The sequence below is a fragment of the Scleropages formosus genome, chromosome 4 (genome assembly GCF_900964775.1).
Source record: "Scleropages formosus chromosome 4, fSclFor1.1, whole genome shotgun sequence".
NCBI classification, from domain to species: Eukaryota; Metazoa; Chordata; class Actinopteri; order Osteoglossiformes; family Osteoglossidae; genus Scleropages; species Scleropages formosus.
The window spans coordinates 4,529,401-4,545,522 of NC_041809.1; the positions used below are offsets into that span (position 1 = coordinate 4,529,401).

Here is a 16,122-nt window from a genome sequence, read left to right on the forward strand (position 1 = left end):
TGGCACCGGAGGTGCATCTGCATTCCAATATTCTATTACTTTATTGTATCAATACCCAGTTGTGTGAAAATAAATGTTAAAAATAGTATTTTCTTGTCTGATGTGCGTTATAGGTTAGTTATGATGTTTTATCAGACACTGTATGGCAATCAGGTTAACAAGGTCTGCGTACTTGGAGATGAACAGCAGAGCAGACACACCCAGCAAACCTCTTTCTCCAGCTCCACACTGTTCTGCAGAGAAGGTACTCAGCTGAAGACCATGGGCCCTCAGTTTCACATAAACAAAAAAACTAACATTTTAGACTTCTAGTGCAAGACGCATATAGACAGAGAAACAATACAAGCAATGAATCCATTTTATCACTAAATCAAAAACTGTAAGGCAGTCTTTTTTTGTAGAAATGCTTGAAATGACTCAGTTTTATACAGAAGATATTGAAAATACATGGGCTCCTCGCTTTATAAACAGTTGGGACTGGAAGTCTGTTAGTAATTTTCATTGTTTGGAACTTCAACGACACTCACCACTTGGCAACAATAAAACTTGAAAAATACCGACATCCCTACGGTTTAGGTTTTGTAACAACATTATCCAGTACTGTAATAAAAGAAGACCAGGGCTTCTTGTGTTAGGAACAGAGAGTTACAAAACAGTTTCCATTTCAATTCAGTTGTTTTCTTCACATGCATTTTGTAAAATGTGCTGGCAGCAGGTTTGAAATCTGTCCTTGATCAAGGTACTTACCTTGAATTGCTCCAGTAAAAATGAAAAGCATCAGCTAAATGAATAAATGTAACATTTGAAAGGAAGCCAATGCAGCCTGTATTTACACATCCGCCTGAGGGATAACTGAAACACCACCATACAGAACAGGAGTGAAGGACTGCCTTAAACTCAGTGTTTACTGATGGTCTTTTAGCTCAACTGTTTGTAACACATGGAGCCAACTAAACATTTACTTTTGTTTTTCAACAGAACTGTAACAGTTTTGAGGGACAGAATACGGCGAACACGTATTTGTTGTGACTGGAAATGACACAAAATAATTTTTACCACTTTGTTGCTAATAAAATATATGTCTGTATGTAACAGCTGCGCTTAAAGTAGTGATAGGCACTACTTCAGACTGAATCCCTGCAATAGTTATCATTTACATATTTATAGTGTGTATCTCCATAGGGCCGGGTTCACTTCAGATACATTTTAGAGACACATTCTGTTTCTAAAAAACTCAAAGAGCTGAATATCACAAAAGTTCCACAAAATCTCCGTTTGTGTGGAGGAGGTGAAGCACAGCGCGCAATTCCTCTTGAACGGGAAGCAAGTATAAAACAGCTGGGAAAGCACCTTGTCTTCTATTTAAGTTTACCACGCCGATATACTGCTGCTGGCAAAAAGTAGTAGCGAGGCATCCGTGACGCCGAAGGCACTGCAGTCATTTGCTTTTGCGTTCCCGGGGACAGCTCTGTGACTACGTCCGTCACAGCTCATTCCAGAGCACACGACTAAAAACATAAACACCTGGTCAAATAATGGTCCTCCCTCCTTGCGAGCGTCTCTGTTCCTCCAAGGCCGCGAGACTGGAGGAGTGACCCTCGTTCTACACCATGGCTCTGAAAGCAAAGGACAGCGCCGCTCCCAGTGCCAGACCCAAAGAGAGGAAAAATGCCATTACAGCGCCGGCCGTCTCAGCTTCGTGCGGCAACACTTTCCTGAGGGGAACAAAAACAAAGGTACGCTGTGAAACCTTCCAGGGAACGATGGGAGTGGTTTGTTTCCGTGCTCTGCAGTAAGAAAACATCAGATGTAGATTTGCTTGTGTAATCAAGTTATTCATGGAACAAATTATGTTCAACATTTTAAACTCAGTATTGCCTAGAGCCTCAGTGCAAATGATGAGCATTTATGACTTTCCAGCCCTGAGGTGGCAGAGCAGAGTACAGGGAGTGATGAAGGTAATGCAGAAAAACCGAGGAAGGTCGTCCTTACTTGGGCCCGAAGCACATGCAGAGGCTGGCCAGGTAGCCGTTGGAGAAGGCAAAGAGCACCATGAAGAAGATGTACCAGCCGTCGTTCTCGAAGACCACGGGCAGGTACTCCCTGGGTTTGATGTTGCAGAGCATGAAAAGGGGCACGAAGATGAGGCGAACCAACACCAAGATGGGCAGGAGGATGCTGTCTTTGCCCGGCTAGAAGGAGAACAGGGTAAGGGCTATGAACACCTTCATTCAACACCGGTATCTGTGCACCAACCATAAACACTCTTTCGTCTGCCCACAACACATCTGATTCGTGAAAAAAGTCCATCACTGTTCTGGCTCTCTACATCTAATAAAATCGCACTGTATACACACACAATACTAAGACAGATTAATGTTTCAATTAGCAGAAATATTAACATCTACATAAGTGAATTATTTATGTGCATACAAGAAACTTTCAGCTTCCATCTGAAGCTCCTTTTGGCTTTAAGAAGTGCTTTCACCTTTATGAAGCTCATCTGGGAGTTACGGTCTGGAGTCCAATCACAATAGCAGAAAAGGAGATCCAGAGATACAAGCTCTGCTTTATCTCAGCATCTTAAGCAAGTGTAAATCCAATTTCTGTATCAGACACGCAAGATAACTAAACCAACTGGATGGGTGCTGGGGGGTTGTTCTGTGCTCTGTGGTTCCCTTAACTTTACTGGGAGTCCTTGGGAAAGGGGGTGGGGTGGGGAAAGGGAGACCCCAATGCCTCAATAAATCAGAATGTTTCATTCATTCAATAATTCTAAGTAGCCAGTTGCCGCCCTCAGTCAGAGACACAGATGTGCATGCAGACACACACACACACACACACACTCACTCACTCAACAGTCCCAGCTGTGTCGCCGCTACTTTCTTCCCCTCTGACAGCATCTGTTTTTTTCAGATGTCCCCTCGCCAAATGCAAATAGCTAACTGCAAACTGCGTGTCCCCTGGGCCTCTGCCCGTGCAGCCGCTACATGAGTGTGTCTAACGTGATGTTAACTGCAAGTGTTACCGCTAATGGATGCACTGTGAGTGTGTCCAAAGCCAAAGGAGTGAGTTACAAGACAAGGAACAGAGGTTTACACTGTTGGGATTCACTCTGGCAGAGAATCCATTACGTTTGTTTATTCTATACAGAATTTCATTTAGTCCTTGATCAACAAAAACCCCCCAGTGGACCTGTCACTGTGTCAGTGTGCTGTTCCAAGTACAGCTCTGATTGTAAGCTTGGAAAACAAAAGCACATCCAAGCAGTAAAAGAGTGCTTTTATTATACATTCTTCAGAGAAAAATAAGATCTTTTCCTGAAGGCAATTCTGCAGACTGAATCGGAGTAGAATGTTGTTTTGTCAAAACGTGTTTTTTTTCTTGGTGGAAAGTCCTGGTATCAGCACTGTCCTCTGAGGAGGTTATGGGCCAGATGGGAACGCATTTGGCAATTAGGCTGTTTCCTCTTACAAACTGGGATAAATTCTTTTTGGACGGCAATAATATCGAGAGAGAAGTCAACGTGCCAATTCCACGACCGAAGTTCAGTGTGGCTGAAATCCCGCAGGGTTTCGAGGAAAAGCACAACGGTTCAGCGATGGAAACCGTAGGGTAGCGACACTGCTTTGGATTTGAAACTTACCCACATACACAGCGCAGTGAGACTCCGGCCGGCCCAGTCCATCAGGTTGAAGACCAGGAAGCAGGACACGGGGATAAAGTACGTAGCTGTGGACAAGTGAACAAGGATAAAATGGTCAGGGAGACTTAAACATTTAGTAAAAATATAATGCAGGTGGCTACAAACCCTCAGTTAGAAGTGGTTAATGACACTGGATGGATAAATGGACAGTAAATATAACAAATATATTAAATATAACACAACCATTAAGTATCTAATTAATGTTATATCAATGTAATGTCCAAATACAACTTATTCACTTTTTTCTTTCAGGAAAATTCACTTGTAAATCTGCCTTTTCTGAAAATTTATAGTAAACTTGGGATTTACTTCCCCAAGCAAGATCATTTGCCACGTTTCTTTCCATGGGAACTTTGGAAAAAGCATTTCCTATGTACTTTGAGATGTTTAATTTCAGTGCCAAATTGGCACATGAAGTTTCTCGCAGTTCTCCATACAAAGGGAAGGACAGACAGCGTACAACATGGTCTGTCTCTAGTTTCTCAAAGAACAATCAGTATGGGCTTCTCCATGTGGGATCTGCTGCTGTGCAGAACCGCTCTCAACAGGAGCGTCTCTCCTACGTCTGTGTCAAATGTGGGCTTCCAACTTGACCCTGAAGAGCTGGACACTGGTCTTGCCCCTCGGGCCATTTCTGTTGTCCGTTCGGCCTTGAGCGAGCATCGCATGTCTCTGTTTGGACTGATCACATGTTGGAACTGCTCTTCGGACAGAAAGATACCTCCTTACGATAGGGATTCATCCATCACTCTCGCACACACAAGCAGAGATGTGCACACTCCCTCACGCGGTTCCTCACCCCAACCTCTATCAGTTGCCACAGTCGACTGGGCATCCACAGTCACAGCGGGAAAGACACCGATGGTGATGGTGAAGACGAAGCACACGGACAAGGCCATCACCCAGATCTGCAGACGCAGGGAAGCAGCGAGGGAGAGAGGGTTTCACCGTTGGTGTGGACAACTCAGTACTTTATATTATGCTAAAAGTGTTTCCAAGAGTCTACTCTGGAACCCTTGAAACACCTAAACATGTGATTGAAATGTGTACAATACTAAGAAAACAGGACAGGCTGGGCAACAGAAAATGGTACTAGAGAGCCATCAACGCAGCACCATAGGCAGCTTTTAGTGTCTTTTCAGTTACAGACAGTGATGAGGGTATTAAGTGAGCCCACCGGGGCCTGGAGCCGGCGTGGTACCTTTCTGAAGATGCTGAACACGGAGGAGCTTGATGCAGGCTCCTCGTCGTTCAGGACAGGCATCTTCTCGGCAGGATCTGTGGGAAGACGTGACGTCACATCAGACCTCAGTGAGTCTTGCCACCAAACAGCACGATAGCAGTTTCAAAGGGATGTCTTTCTGAGGGCGTTTTGTTTGCTGAGAAGCTTAAAGCTCTAAACATCACCTGCCATTGTGGCTACGCTAACATAAGATAACGTAAGACACATACTTGGGGAAACAATGACATATTTAGCTAACTGCTGGAAAACATCACAGGTGTCTGAATTACACAGGAGTCTAAGGAAAGAATGTGTCTAACTGCCTGTGGGAAGTTAATCATGTTGGATTTACCTTTCTTCAGCAGGTCCATCTTGTTCTCCTCATCCCCAGAGGCTCGGTTGCTGTTGGTCTCCAAGTAATACTGGAAAAATTCCTGGAGCACAGAAAAAGAAGGAGCTCCTTCATCACACTGCTGTAAATAAGCGGGAACAGCGAAGGAAGGGAACTCTGGCCACTGCTCTTGAAAAGCAGCTATAAAGGCTTTACTGACGAGTGTTTGCAAAATGTTATTAATATTACTGTTACCCAGAACCTTCTTCAGCAGCAACATGTTCAACAAGAGTGATCATCGCTCAAAGCAGGACGTGACAAGTATATATCGTGTACGCTGTGCTACGTTCGTACCATTTTTGGCAAGGCGATGTAGGACACAATGGCTAGGAGGATGACCATGCAGGCTGTGATGAAATAGCCAAAGGCACTATCTTGGAGCTCAGAACCAGCTGGAGAGAACATGAAGGAATGGTCAGGGTCCTGAAGGAGCATGAGGGTCGATGGGCCTCAACACAACAAGGTAATGAGTCAGACAGGAGTATATACTGTACATACACAACAGGGCGCAGATCATGGAGAAGGCTGCAAAGGTGCCTGCAAGGCCCTGACCACTCATGATGGGTGCGGTATAGGAGGCGGGCAACATCCCAGCCAGACCAAAAAGGCTGCTCTGGAGGATGGCGCCGAATGCTGGAGGCAGAGGAATGTGGCATTTAGGCGGATGGACCAGAACAGAGTGAAACTTTGTCTTCGCAGTCCTGACAAGCAACTCCAACAATCAAATATTTTTCAAGAAAAAAGGATTTTTTTTTTAAAAGAAAAAAGTCAGATTAAACAAAGCGCGCTTCGACACTGCTGAGCAAAAGGAATTTCTGTGTGAACATCAAACAGTAGCCTTCGAGGAAATGAAGTTGACCTTCACTGCCACAGAAAAACCCAACACAAACATGTGGAGCCTGGAATTTCTCATGGATCAAAACACGAGGCTAAATGAGTGTTGGGTCTCTTCCAGATTTGTACGAGAAGCTACGGCTCATTCAGAGGGGGGATGGGCGCAGCCCCAAAGGCCTGCAGTGGGGCAAGTCGTGGACACTCACAGTTGATGAAGACGATCTTGATCATGGTGAAGACATAGAAGGGCAGTGGCGATATCTCCACCTTCACAACGATGGCAGTCACTAAGAACACCACGAATATAGCAACCAGACCACCCAAAATCCGCACCTTCTGGGGAATCCTGGAAGAGAAGAAAGGGCTGAGATAAACATCCTGGGTATGTCATCTACCTGGGTGGGTACAAGGGCGGTGGTTCGTTCTCCATGCTCACAGATGATCCATCTTTCAAAATACAACAACAGCTTTATTAACTGTACCCTCAGCTCAGGCTCAGTGTGGTGCAACAGGCAGTTAGCCAAGCAAAACACTTTTCTCTAGCATGTATTCATAAATCAGATGTGCACATGCTAATATTGTGTGTAAAAGCCCTAAGCAACTGCACTGGCCATGAGAAAGAGTTAGAACTCATAAGTAATCAGTCTCATACTGGACTTAATTGTTTTCAAATGTCAAGGAGCCACCCCATCCTTGGGGTAGTAACAGCCCACAGGAGAAAAATAAAGATCTTAACAGATGTGCTACCGAAATTGTTGACTAGTTTCAATTTTAGTGGACTGCCCTTGATGCCCTGGATAGGACTGAGTGTTGAGTGCACAGTATCTCAGCCCGCCTCACACATCCCCAACGTTGTTTCCAGCGTAAACATACTTCTGATGAATGAACGAGTTGAGGCACGTGAAGATCAGGAGGGGAACCATGGCACACAGGGTCATCACATTGTTGAACGTGGACTCCAGCGTGTTGCGGCCGACTGCCTCACTGGCCGTCAGGTTGGTGCTGTTCTTCAACCGGCTGGTGAAGTACTGCGGGGTGGCGGGGAGACAGTCACATGCTAGGCTCTCAGGAATCTGATGGTCAGGACTAATCAGGTGGTCTTCACGACCATGTCATTCTCTGCATTCCTCAAACTTCTCGATCCTTCAATTACTTTTCCAACCTCACTGACCACTTTCCTCATTACAGTGTAAGTTTAGTTCCACTTGGGTGGTCTGAAACATGTCTATGGCCAGAAGGTAACGCAAGCAAACATTGGGAGAACATGCAAACTCCACACAAACTGAATTAGATTCAAAGCCACATCTGTCCATACAGTCCAGGAACTGTAAGACATCAGTGCTACCCCTGCTGTGTCACCATGCCACCTACAAAATACTCAGAACACTGGTGCACTGTGGTGGGGTGGCCACAAGACAATTATAGTACTACAGTAGGGAGTGACCATTGCTGCTGCATCTACAATTCCACTGTTTGTTACCTACTGATCTTCCACAGGTTCTCCATTAGCACAGGAAAATATCACAGGCATGAGGCAATGAAAGAAGGGACGTTACCGCCGTTGCAGTCATGAAGAAGTTCCACGGTAAGAGTGTTCCCAGGCCCAGGATGAAGAATATGATCCACACAGCATGATAGCTGACAATGAGACACAGAGATACTGTAATACAAACGCCTTGACTTCTCGATTAACGCCAGGACAGAAATGTACTCACCGGTCCCGAGGCGCATTGATGGCCGTCATTGTCCCTCTCGGTGGCTATAAGAACGATGCGCTGTAATTGCTTTGTGTCAAACCTGGAACAAAAAGGATCATAATGCATTTACTAAATTTTTATACATGCTCTGCGAAACAGATAGCTGATAGGACCGTTCACCACAAATGGAGACGTACATTGCACAGCGGAGCTGGACGTCACAGAGAATTTGAGGAAAGAGAAGTGGCTGCAGGCTCCAACTGCTCGTCAAAATTATGCAATAATTTACATTTTCCTAAATGCTACGGTGTTTATAAAGCAAAAACAATATTAAACTTTTGCCTTTGGAACCAGTAAGCAGACAATTTGTGTTAACACAACCAAAAACATCAACAATGAGAAAGCATACAAAAGCATCAATTTATTATTCCCGTTTATTGTGCACAACAAACTGCATGTTAAGATTTCTTCTATATATTTACTTACTACAAAACGCAAAAGGAACCGATTTTTTTGTTACAAATCATGTTGTGTCAGTTTTTTCGAACATGAACCTCCGCAAGATTCCAGTGGCTTCCGTCAGCTGTGCCTTCTCATTGAAACCACCAGCCGATGAGCACAAAAGCAGACAAAGGCGTACGCGTGCTTAATGCTGACGACGTCGTTTCCCTGGATTTTTCAAGGCTGACAGGTTTTGAACCCTTGGTCACGTTCTAGCAACTGATACGAGATGGGGGGGTCTGGCCCACTTCCACATTTCTGTTCCACCCCAAGGTAGTGGGACTCACTGCCCCTCAGGACGAGTCAGCTGGAGACCGCTCGGCAGGTTGGGGGTTCTGCCCCACTGGCCCATGCACCGAGCAGAGCTGGGGGCCCTGGAGAAGCTGGGCCCCTCTCGCAGCTGTCTGGTCAGCTCTCTCGATGTGATCTCAGAGCAACATGTACCAGCCCCAGCTTACGATGGTCCCAGGTGCCTGTTTACGGGTGGCTGAGCTCCGCTAACTTTCCATTGAGCTACTTGACAACTGCAGCAGTTGCCTCTGCAGACAGCAGCTGTAACGTTTTATTTGGCAAAGAAAGACTGTACGCTTAGAATTTGCAGAGCACCAAATGGGCTCACGACTAGGTGCAGAAACTCTAGGCAGAGCCTTCCTAAACAAAGCAGGCTGTCCCCTTGTCACAGTAACACAAATAATCCAGACTTACCACGTACAACACTGTCCTTGGCCAAGAACCCAGCACCTAAACAGTGGTTCAGATGGAAGTACTTTGCAAAACAGGGCCAGTCCACCATATACAGCGTGCTGCCGACTCAAAAAAGACACCCCCTTTACCAAAGGAAGTAATTTCATCACCAAAATGTCTAGACAGCCTTCCCACAAGGCACCAGTTTATTGGTGGGAACAATGGACAGGACTGTAAACACCCTTTTTGGACGTGCCAATGATGCACAGTTGTGTCACACACCGCAGGCTGAGCCCGAGTGATCTTCCGCCCAAACAAGCCACTTTTGCACCCAGGTCTGAGCAGTACGTCCAAGATGTGTACCATTCACCATCAGCAAAAAGCACGGCAGCCCATTGCATTGCATTTTATGTCAGTTGCAGTGCAGCGGGTGGTTTACCATGATAAGGATGTTCCTCAACTGTGACAGAAAATCATGCCAATAAGTTTTGCCACACCTTGTTCTCAGTTCTCTCGTAAAACGATTTAAACTTTACTGACAAATACTGGATATTCTGGTCCTGTTTTTCTGATTGGGAAATAACCCGTCTCTGTGCTACATTCATACCCTGTGCTTAAGTAAAAGTGACAGCTGGCATGTGGGACTGTGTGTTATTTCTCTACACATGCCCAAACCAGCCCTGACTGTGCTAAAGACAAGGAACAGCAAGTCCCCACTGAGAACTATTTGGAAGAAATTACAAATGTGTTCAAGTCATTGTATGCGGTGCAAATGAAGCTAAACAATCATCTGGGAGTCCGTGCTGGCTCCAGTGGGCTGCTGGGGTGCACTTGTACATCTTATACAAGTATATCTCAGATTATCCTGGCCTGGTAGACCCTCCCATATATGGCAGGAGAAATCTGTACTTCACAACTGTGAGTAACAGGTTTGGTTGTTTCACACATGGTGGGACCGGACGTGGGTTACACCCATCTCTCTGTGCAGACTTTGCGTGTCCCCCCAAGAAGACAACGGTAAACCCAAGATACCAGGATGTTCTCTGAGCAAAGTGACGGTAAACCACTTCTCCACCCTCCTTACGATGAAAACCACCCAAGCAGTTAACTTTGACTCAATGGCAGTTATCTTTACCATCCCTTATACCATGTGTAGTATTCTGTGTGGTGAACTCTAGAGTTTGGTCACATGTCCTTTATTTATGCTGGATTCCTTCCATTGCCGACTATCACTTCAGTGTCAAATATATCTGAAAGTGCATATCAATCAGCTTTTATTTTTGATGCTTGATCTCCATATATCATATGCACAGGATAAGATGGACTTCCTTTAATCAAGAAATTTTTCTCTAAAATTCCAGAAGGTACAATCTTGTATAAGTAGTATTACAGAATAGATAGCCGAAGTCGTTGCTTCATTTCTAACCCGACCTCCGGGTTGTAATTGTACAAATACATTGCAATTTGTTTACAGAGAATTTTATTACATCCAGTGTAGTTAGAGAAGCCCAATAAATCACATGGTCCAAAGAATCCAGTTGGGGAACTGGAAGCATCTCTTTCCTGCTCACTGGAGAGAATCTCAATGACCTTGTCATCAAACCTTCCATAGGGCCAGTTCACCTCATGACCTCACATTCCCTTCAGGCTTCACTAAGTCACAGGAAAACACTTCACATTCCAGTGGCGGCTAGTCATGCTAACGAATAATATGGATGCCCTTCAAAATTCAAGTTTACAAGTTCAGCAATGTCTGAGACAAAGGGATGAAAGAAAGTGGGACACTGGGCAAACAGACTGACTTGAAAGCCAGGTTCCTTTGACTGGTGTGGAACTGTGGGAACCACTCATGGCATCCTCCTCATCCTGAAGTGTCTCATTAATTAGTGCATTTGGCCAGGGCCTGCTGTGTGGTGGGTCTAGGGTTAAAGTCCTAATTGGGGTGCCTTGCAGCGGACTGGCGTCCTGTCCGGGGTGCATCGCTTCAGGCTTGCACCCTGTGTTGCTGGGATAGGCTCCGGTTTGCCGTGACCTCCACTCGGGACAAGTAGCTGTAGACTTTATATGTGTGAGTTGGTTTGTTCCTGAAAAAGTCTAAGTGTAAGACCTAAAACACACACACACACACACACACAGTTTCAGAACCGCTCGTCCCATACGGGGTCACGGGGAACCGGAGCCTACCCGGCAACACAGGGCGTAAGGCCGGAGGGGGAGGGGACACACCCAGGACGGGACGCCAGTCCGTCGCAAGGCACCCCAAGCGGGACTCGAACCCCAGACCCACCGGAGAGCAGGACTGCGGTCCAACCCACTGCGCCACCACACCCCCTGCTCCTAAAAACACAATTATATGAAATTTAAAATGTGATTTATGTTGTCTGTTATTTACCTTGAAGCACAGACAACAACTCCACATCATCTTAAAGCCAGAGGTATTACATGGAGGTGAAGGAAGATGGAGATGCGGCACCTGACTGACAGCTCAACACCAGTAGATGTAGAAGGTATGTGGGACTTGGTCATCTATAGCTTTCTCACCTACTCTTTTCACCTTCTTAATCTTCTCCACTCTTTTGAAATACTCAAGGCAACGCTTACTATGCAGGATCACCATCTGTCTGCATATCAATTGATATGTCAGCCTAAATACATGTCAAGAACAACCTGTACCAATAAAAAATTGTTACTCAAAAGTTCATGTTTCAGGGACTAACTGTATTGCTGTCATTTCATCAACTCTCTGAAGATGAGCTACTGTGGGGCAGGTGAGCTGGTACAGATAAGATAGGAGGTGGTGTCTGACTGATGGAAAAGCTCCCACTGGAGCTTTTGAAGGGAATCGAGAACGACTTTAAAGCAGTGTTGGCCTTGCCTGGGCTCCGTTTCTTTGGTTTGGTGTTCCTTTGTTGCTTTAGTTTGTTTGCTGAATGCGCTACAGCACTGGTTTGGTTTTGATCCTGTGTTTGAGATATAAAGCCTGTGTGGCTTGTGAAAACCTGCCATCCAGTGCCACAGCACGCAGACATTGGCCCACCATTGTAGCAGACAAACAGTGCATTGACATACTTTACTGTATTGTCAGTGTGGGAAAACTGACCCCAGCTGTACAAGCTGTCTTTAAGTCTGGAAAAAACCAGAATGGAACAGCATCACGACTAGTTTTCAGGTTCAATCCCTTGTTGACTTATGCTCCACTGGCTGTCAGTAAGCCCGCTTTGGAGCTAAATGTGGAGAGAAGGGGAAGCACAGTGTCCCGTGTCCTGCTGCATAGTGTCACGCCTCCAGGCTCCAGTCACAGGCCCTCACCACCCTGTGGCTATGTTCTGAAATACCTCCATTTGCACCACTTCCTGGGATCGTGTTCCCACAGCGTCCCGGTGCATGCCACTGTGGCTCAGCTGTGACTGGAGGATCCAGAAATAGACCGTTTGGCCTTTGACGACAAGTCCGTAACAGACCTTGTGTTGGAACATGCTGGTAACAGCTCTGTAATGAAGTCTTATTCTTGTTGGTTTCTTGGAAATTAAACTGACCTGCATCGTATTGATTTGTTTTTCCCTGTAGCTTTTGCTGTAATCTGAAACATCCCTACACCAGTATGGGCCAGTATTCCTACATAAAATATTTCTACTTGGGTCAAAGACTAAATATTTAACTCAACCTGCCCAAAACTTCCTCAAAGCTGCAAGTCGACATAATTGTAGACAAAGTTTTCTCAAGACTAATCGCAGCTTTCACACGAACCAACAATGGAGGCTTTTGGAATTGAAAAAAAACTGGAGAGCAGTGAAAGGAATAATGCTGTGCCCTATTAATCCAGTCTGAGAAGATGTGGAAAAAAAAAAAACGTTTTAGTCAGCAATTAGAGGGAAAAAGTGTACGTGGGACTTGCTGCACTCATTGACGAAATTAAGACGGTAACTAGAAAACTACTGTGTGCCTTAAAATGACAGTGCCGTCTTTTCCTCCTGCACAAAAAAAAAAAACAATGGTTGTAATGGCCCTAATATGGCACATGCCGCTGGGTTTAAGGTGCAATATGCCAATTCCTTGGAATCCCTGGTACTGCAAGACGCTGAGAGGGAAGCTCTGTTGGTAGAAACTACACTTCAAAGATGGTACACAGTAAGACTCCTGAAACATTTTTTCTCTTATGTAATTTTGCCGGGGGGCACGGTGGCACAGCGGGTTTGACCGGGTCCTGCTCTCTGCCAGGTCTGGGGTTCGAGTCCCGCTGGGGGTGCCTTGTGATGACAGACTGGCATCCTGTCCTGGGTGTGTCCCCTCCCCCTCCAGCCCTATGCCCTGTGCTGCCGGGTTAGGCTCCGGCTCTCCGCGACCCCGCATGGGATAAGCAGTTTCAGTCAACGTGTGTAATTTTGCCAGGTTCCTCTGGCAGCACGTGCTGGACAGTGCGCACACATAGTAAAGAGCTGCTTTTCAGTTGTCTGCAGAAAATATGAGCATAGAAAATTGTCATCAAGACTTCAAATCACATGGCCGTTCAGTTTCCCTGCAACAACTGCACTTTTATGTTCCCTTTTCCCCAATACTATCTTTACAGCATCGCAAAGGCCTCAGTTCCCCATTTTTCAGGCTCCAGCAAAAGCTGCTGCGGCTTAGAAGACAACCAAAAGTCCAGTTATTGTAAACATTTTCCATAGTGCTTGGAGGGGTGATGAACTTTGAACAGCAGTTTGCGTCAATCAAGAAAAGCTCTTCTGATTTTCACTTAAAATCAGAGGGCCATAAATGGGCCTCTGATTTTCAAGCTTTTCCTGATTTTTACTTTAAAATCAGAGGACCATAAATAGTCACTCTCATCAGACATGACAAGGAAGGGCACATCATCTCACACAATCCTTGACTGTAGGCCAGGATCCATCTCCTGACCCATACAATGTCCTGGCGGGCTGCAATCAAGAAGGTTTCCGGCTTATTATTTTTGTAATCAGCTTCATTATTTATCTAAACCTCACTAATCCAAAGCCACTAACAATTTTTTACCCATTTATACAGTTGGATGATTTACAGGAGCAGTTCAGGCTAGCTTTCTTGCTCAAAGGCAGTGTAGCACAACCACTTCTGGGACTTAAATCAAAATCCTACTGCAGCGTTCGATAAACCCCAAAGGAGGAAGAATGCGGCGAGTTGCAGGATGCAACAAGTTAGATGGCATTGAATCACAGGGAGGTGATTCGCCGAGTCTTGTCAGACATCCTGTTGAAAGACAGAGCTGCAGGACAGGGGTGATGCTGAACATCCAAAGGGCAGGTCCCATCAGCCAGCAGATTCCACCAAATTATCGAGAGCCATCAACCGGTTATGAAAAAATACGACTGTCCATCTAAGTGCAACACACAGCGGGGAACCGGTCCCTCCAGTGCTCCAGCGAACCTAATTTGGACCCCCTTGTGATTCACTCCACTGAGTACTGTCAGTGACAGGTACCATACCACACCATGCTCTCCCCCTCAATGCTGATGTAAAATACATTTCGACCTGGTGCCTCACCAGGCCGTGCAATAAAACCTCATATTTATTCCCGGGGGGGGGGGGCGAGATCGGAGCGTTCTGTATCGCTGCGCGCGCCCCTTTCCACCGCTCGCGAAACCTGCCACGCGGAGACGGAAACGGGGAGTGTCCCTAAATTGGTGTCACGCTCCGGCGCGCGCCTCCGCGTGACGGTGCCCGCGTGTGTGGCGCTGCCGCAAGAACCACGCGGGTACACACACTGGGGTGGGATTCTGTTCTACAACATCATGATGTAACCCGCGACGGAACGAACGAATGAATGAGAGACATAAAGAGCGCGCGCTTTCATTTCCCGCCCGCCCGGGGTTGTGCACGTGGCGCGCGAGAGGGAGAGCACGCGCGCGACCACAGGCAGCGTCCATTGTCACTCACGCGGCTTCGACAGACACATAATCTACCGATTAATAGCACATTAAAATAATTTTTCGAAAAAACTATTAATTTCACACCAGCTTTCACAGTTTCTCTGCTCCTTCCTTGCTTAGCGGACTTCCTGGCGCAAACGTGCCTTCATTTTTACTACACTCGATGACTTCCTCCTCTTGGCGCCGAACTTGAATTTTTTTTGCGGGAAAATTGAATTATTAAATGTTTCCCCGCTGCTGCTGGCGGGAAAACACCCGTAACGCACATTTACAGAAAACATCCAGACCCGTGCGTTGAGAAAATGAGAAAGTTAAAAACGCGTCCTTTCAGAAAAAAAGACACACACACAGCTCAGACACGTTCTCCTCCACACACAGTGACACACCGTCTTCTTCTCGCTCTAACTCAAACTTGAGGGGAAACAACGACCGAGTTTATACATTTTCTCCGACACGACACGATTATTCCAAATAAAACGAGAGTGATGGAAACATCGCAAAAATGTGAAATCTGAAGAACTCGGATGTCACGACGTTGAAATTAAATTAAAATACACACATTGACATTTCGCGTGACAAAAGCAATTATGAGGAATATATCTATGAAGTTGATGAAGCGTCAGCGGCTCCCTGTTCTGTCCGTTTCGAACTGATGCCGACGGAGTGCGCGAGGATGGTGTAAACACGGTAAATGCGGAGCACTCACCGGGCGCGTCCGTCAGTCGCAGTGCACGAGCCGCGTGTGGAGCGCGAGACACCAGCGACGCGAGGCTGAGGCTGAGGCGCGTGGGGGCGTCGCTAGGGACGACGATAACTGTGTACGTGAGTGCGTGCGAGCGCGCGCGCCCGTGTCACTCATCTCACCGTCTCTCTCATCTGCTGCGATTCATAACGCGCTCGGCCGTGTCCAGCGCAGAGTTAACACTGGAAATCCAATTAAACCTTACGAGTGTAAAAGTTTAAGGTACTTTTCTTATGGGTTAAACACCGTTTTAAAATATGAACGGCTTTAAAGTCCCAAATTTTGTTCTTAGTTAAAACGTCGATTGTTCATACTTGTTTTTAAACTCTGATTGTTTTGGAAAGATGACTATGTTTATGAGTCAGTAATCTCTGTCATGTTTGCGATGAGAAAAGTTTTAATGACGTTTTGAACACGAATGTTCAGAGATTTAGGGCAGATT

The 16,122-nt window shown here is 46.0% G+C and overlaps 1 protein-coding gene across 2 annotated transcripts; it reads right to left on the reverse strand.

Moving 5' to 3' along the window:
• Positions 1 to 577: 577 nt before the first annotated feature.
• slc29a1a (solute carrier family 29 member 1a) lies at positions 578 to 15,806 on the reverse strand. Of its 2 annotated transcripts, none has more exons than XM_018740238.2 (13): positions 15,645 to 15,806; positions 7,869 to 7,950; positions 7,710 to 7,791; positions 7,027 to 7,181; positions 6,360 to 6,499; positions 5,818 to 5,952; positions 5,614 to 5,711; positions 5,281 to 5,362; positions 4,908 to 4,984; positions 4,512 to 4,614; positions 3,647 to 3,732; positions 1,993 to 2,192; positions 578 to 1,715 (listed from the first exon to the last, which is right to left on the reverse strand). In XM_018740238.2, the coding sequence occupies exons 2-13, from the start codon at positions 7,895 to 7,897 to the stop codon at positions 1,604 to 1,606; spliced, it is 1,299 nt and encodes a 432-aa protein (XP_018595754.1). In that variant the 5' UTR covers positions 7,898 to 7,950; positions 15,645 to 15,806; the 3' UTR covers positions 578 to 1,603. The 2 variants fall into 2 exon arrangements, with proteins under 2 accessions (XP_018595754.1, XP_018595753.1); XM_018740237.2 differs by having other exon boundaries at positions 4,506 to 4,614; positions 15,645 to 15,804.
• Positions 15,807 to 16,122: the final 316 nt, after the last annotated feature.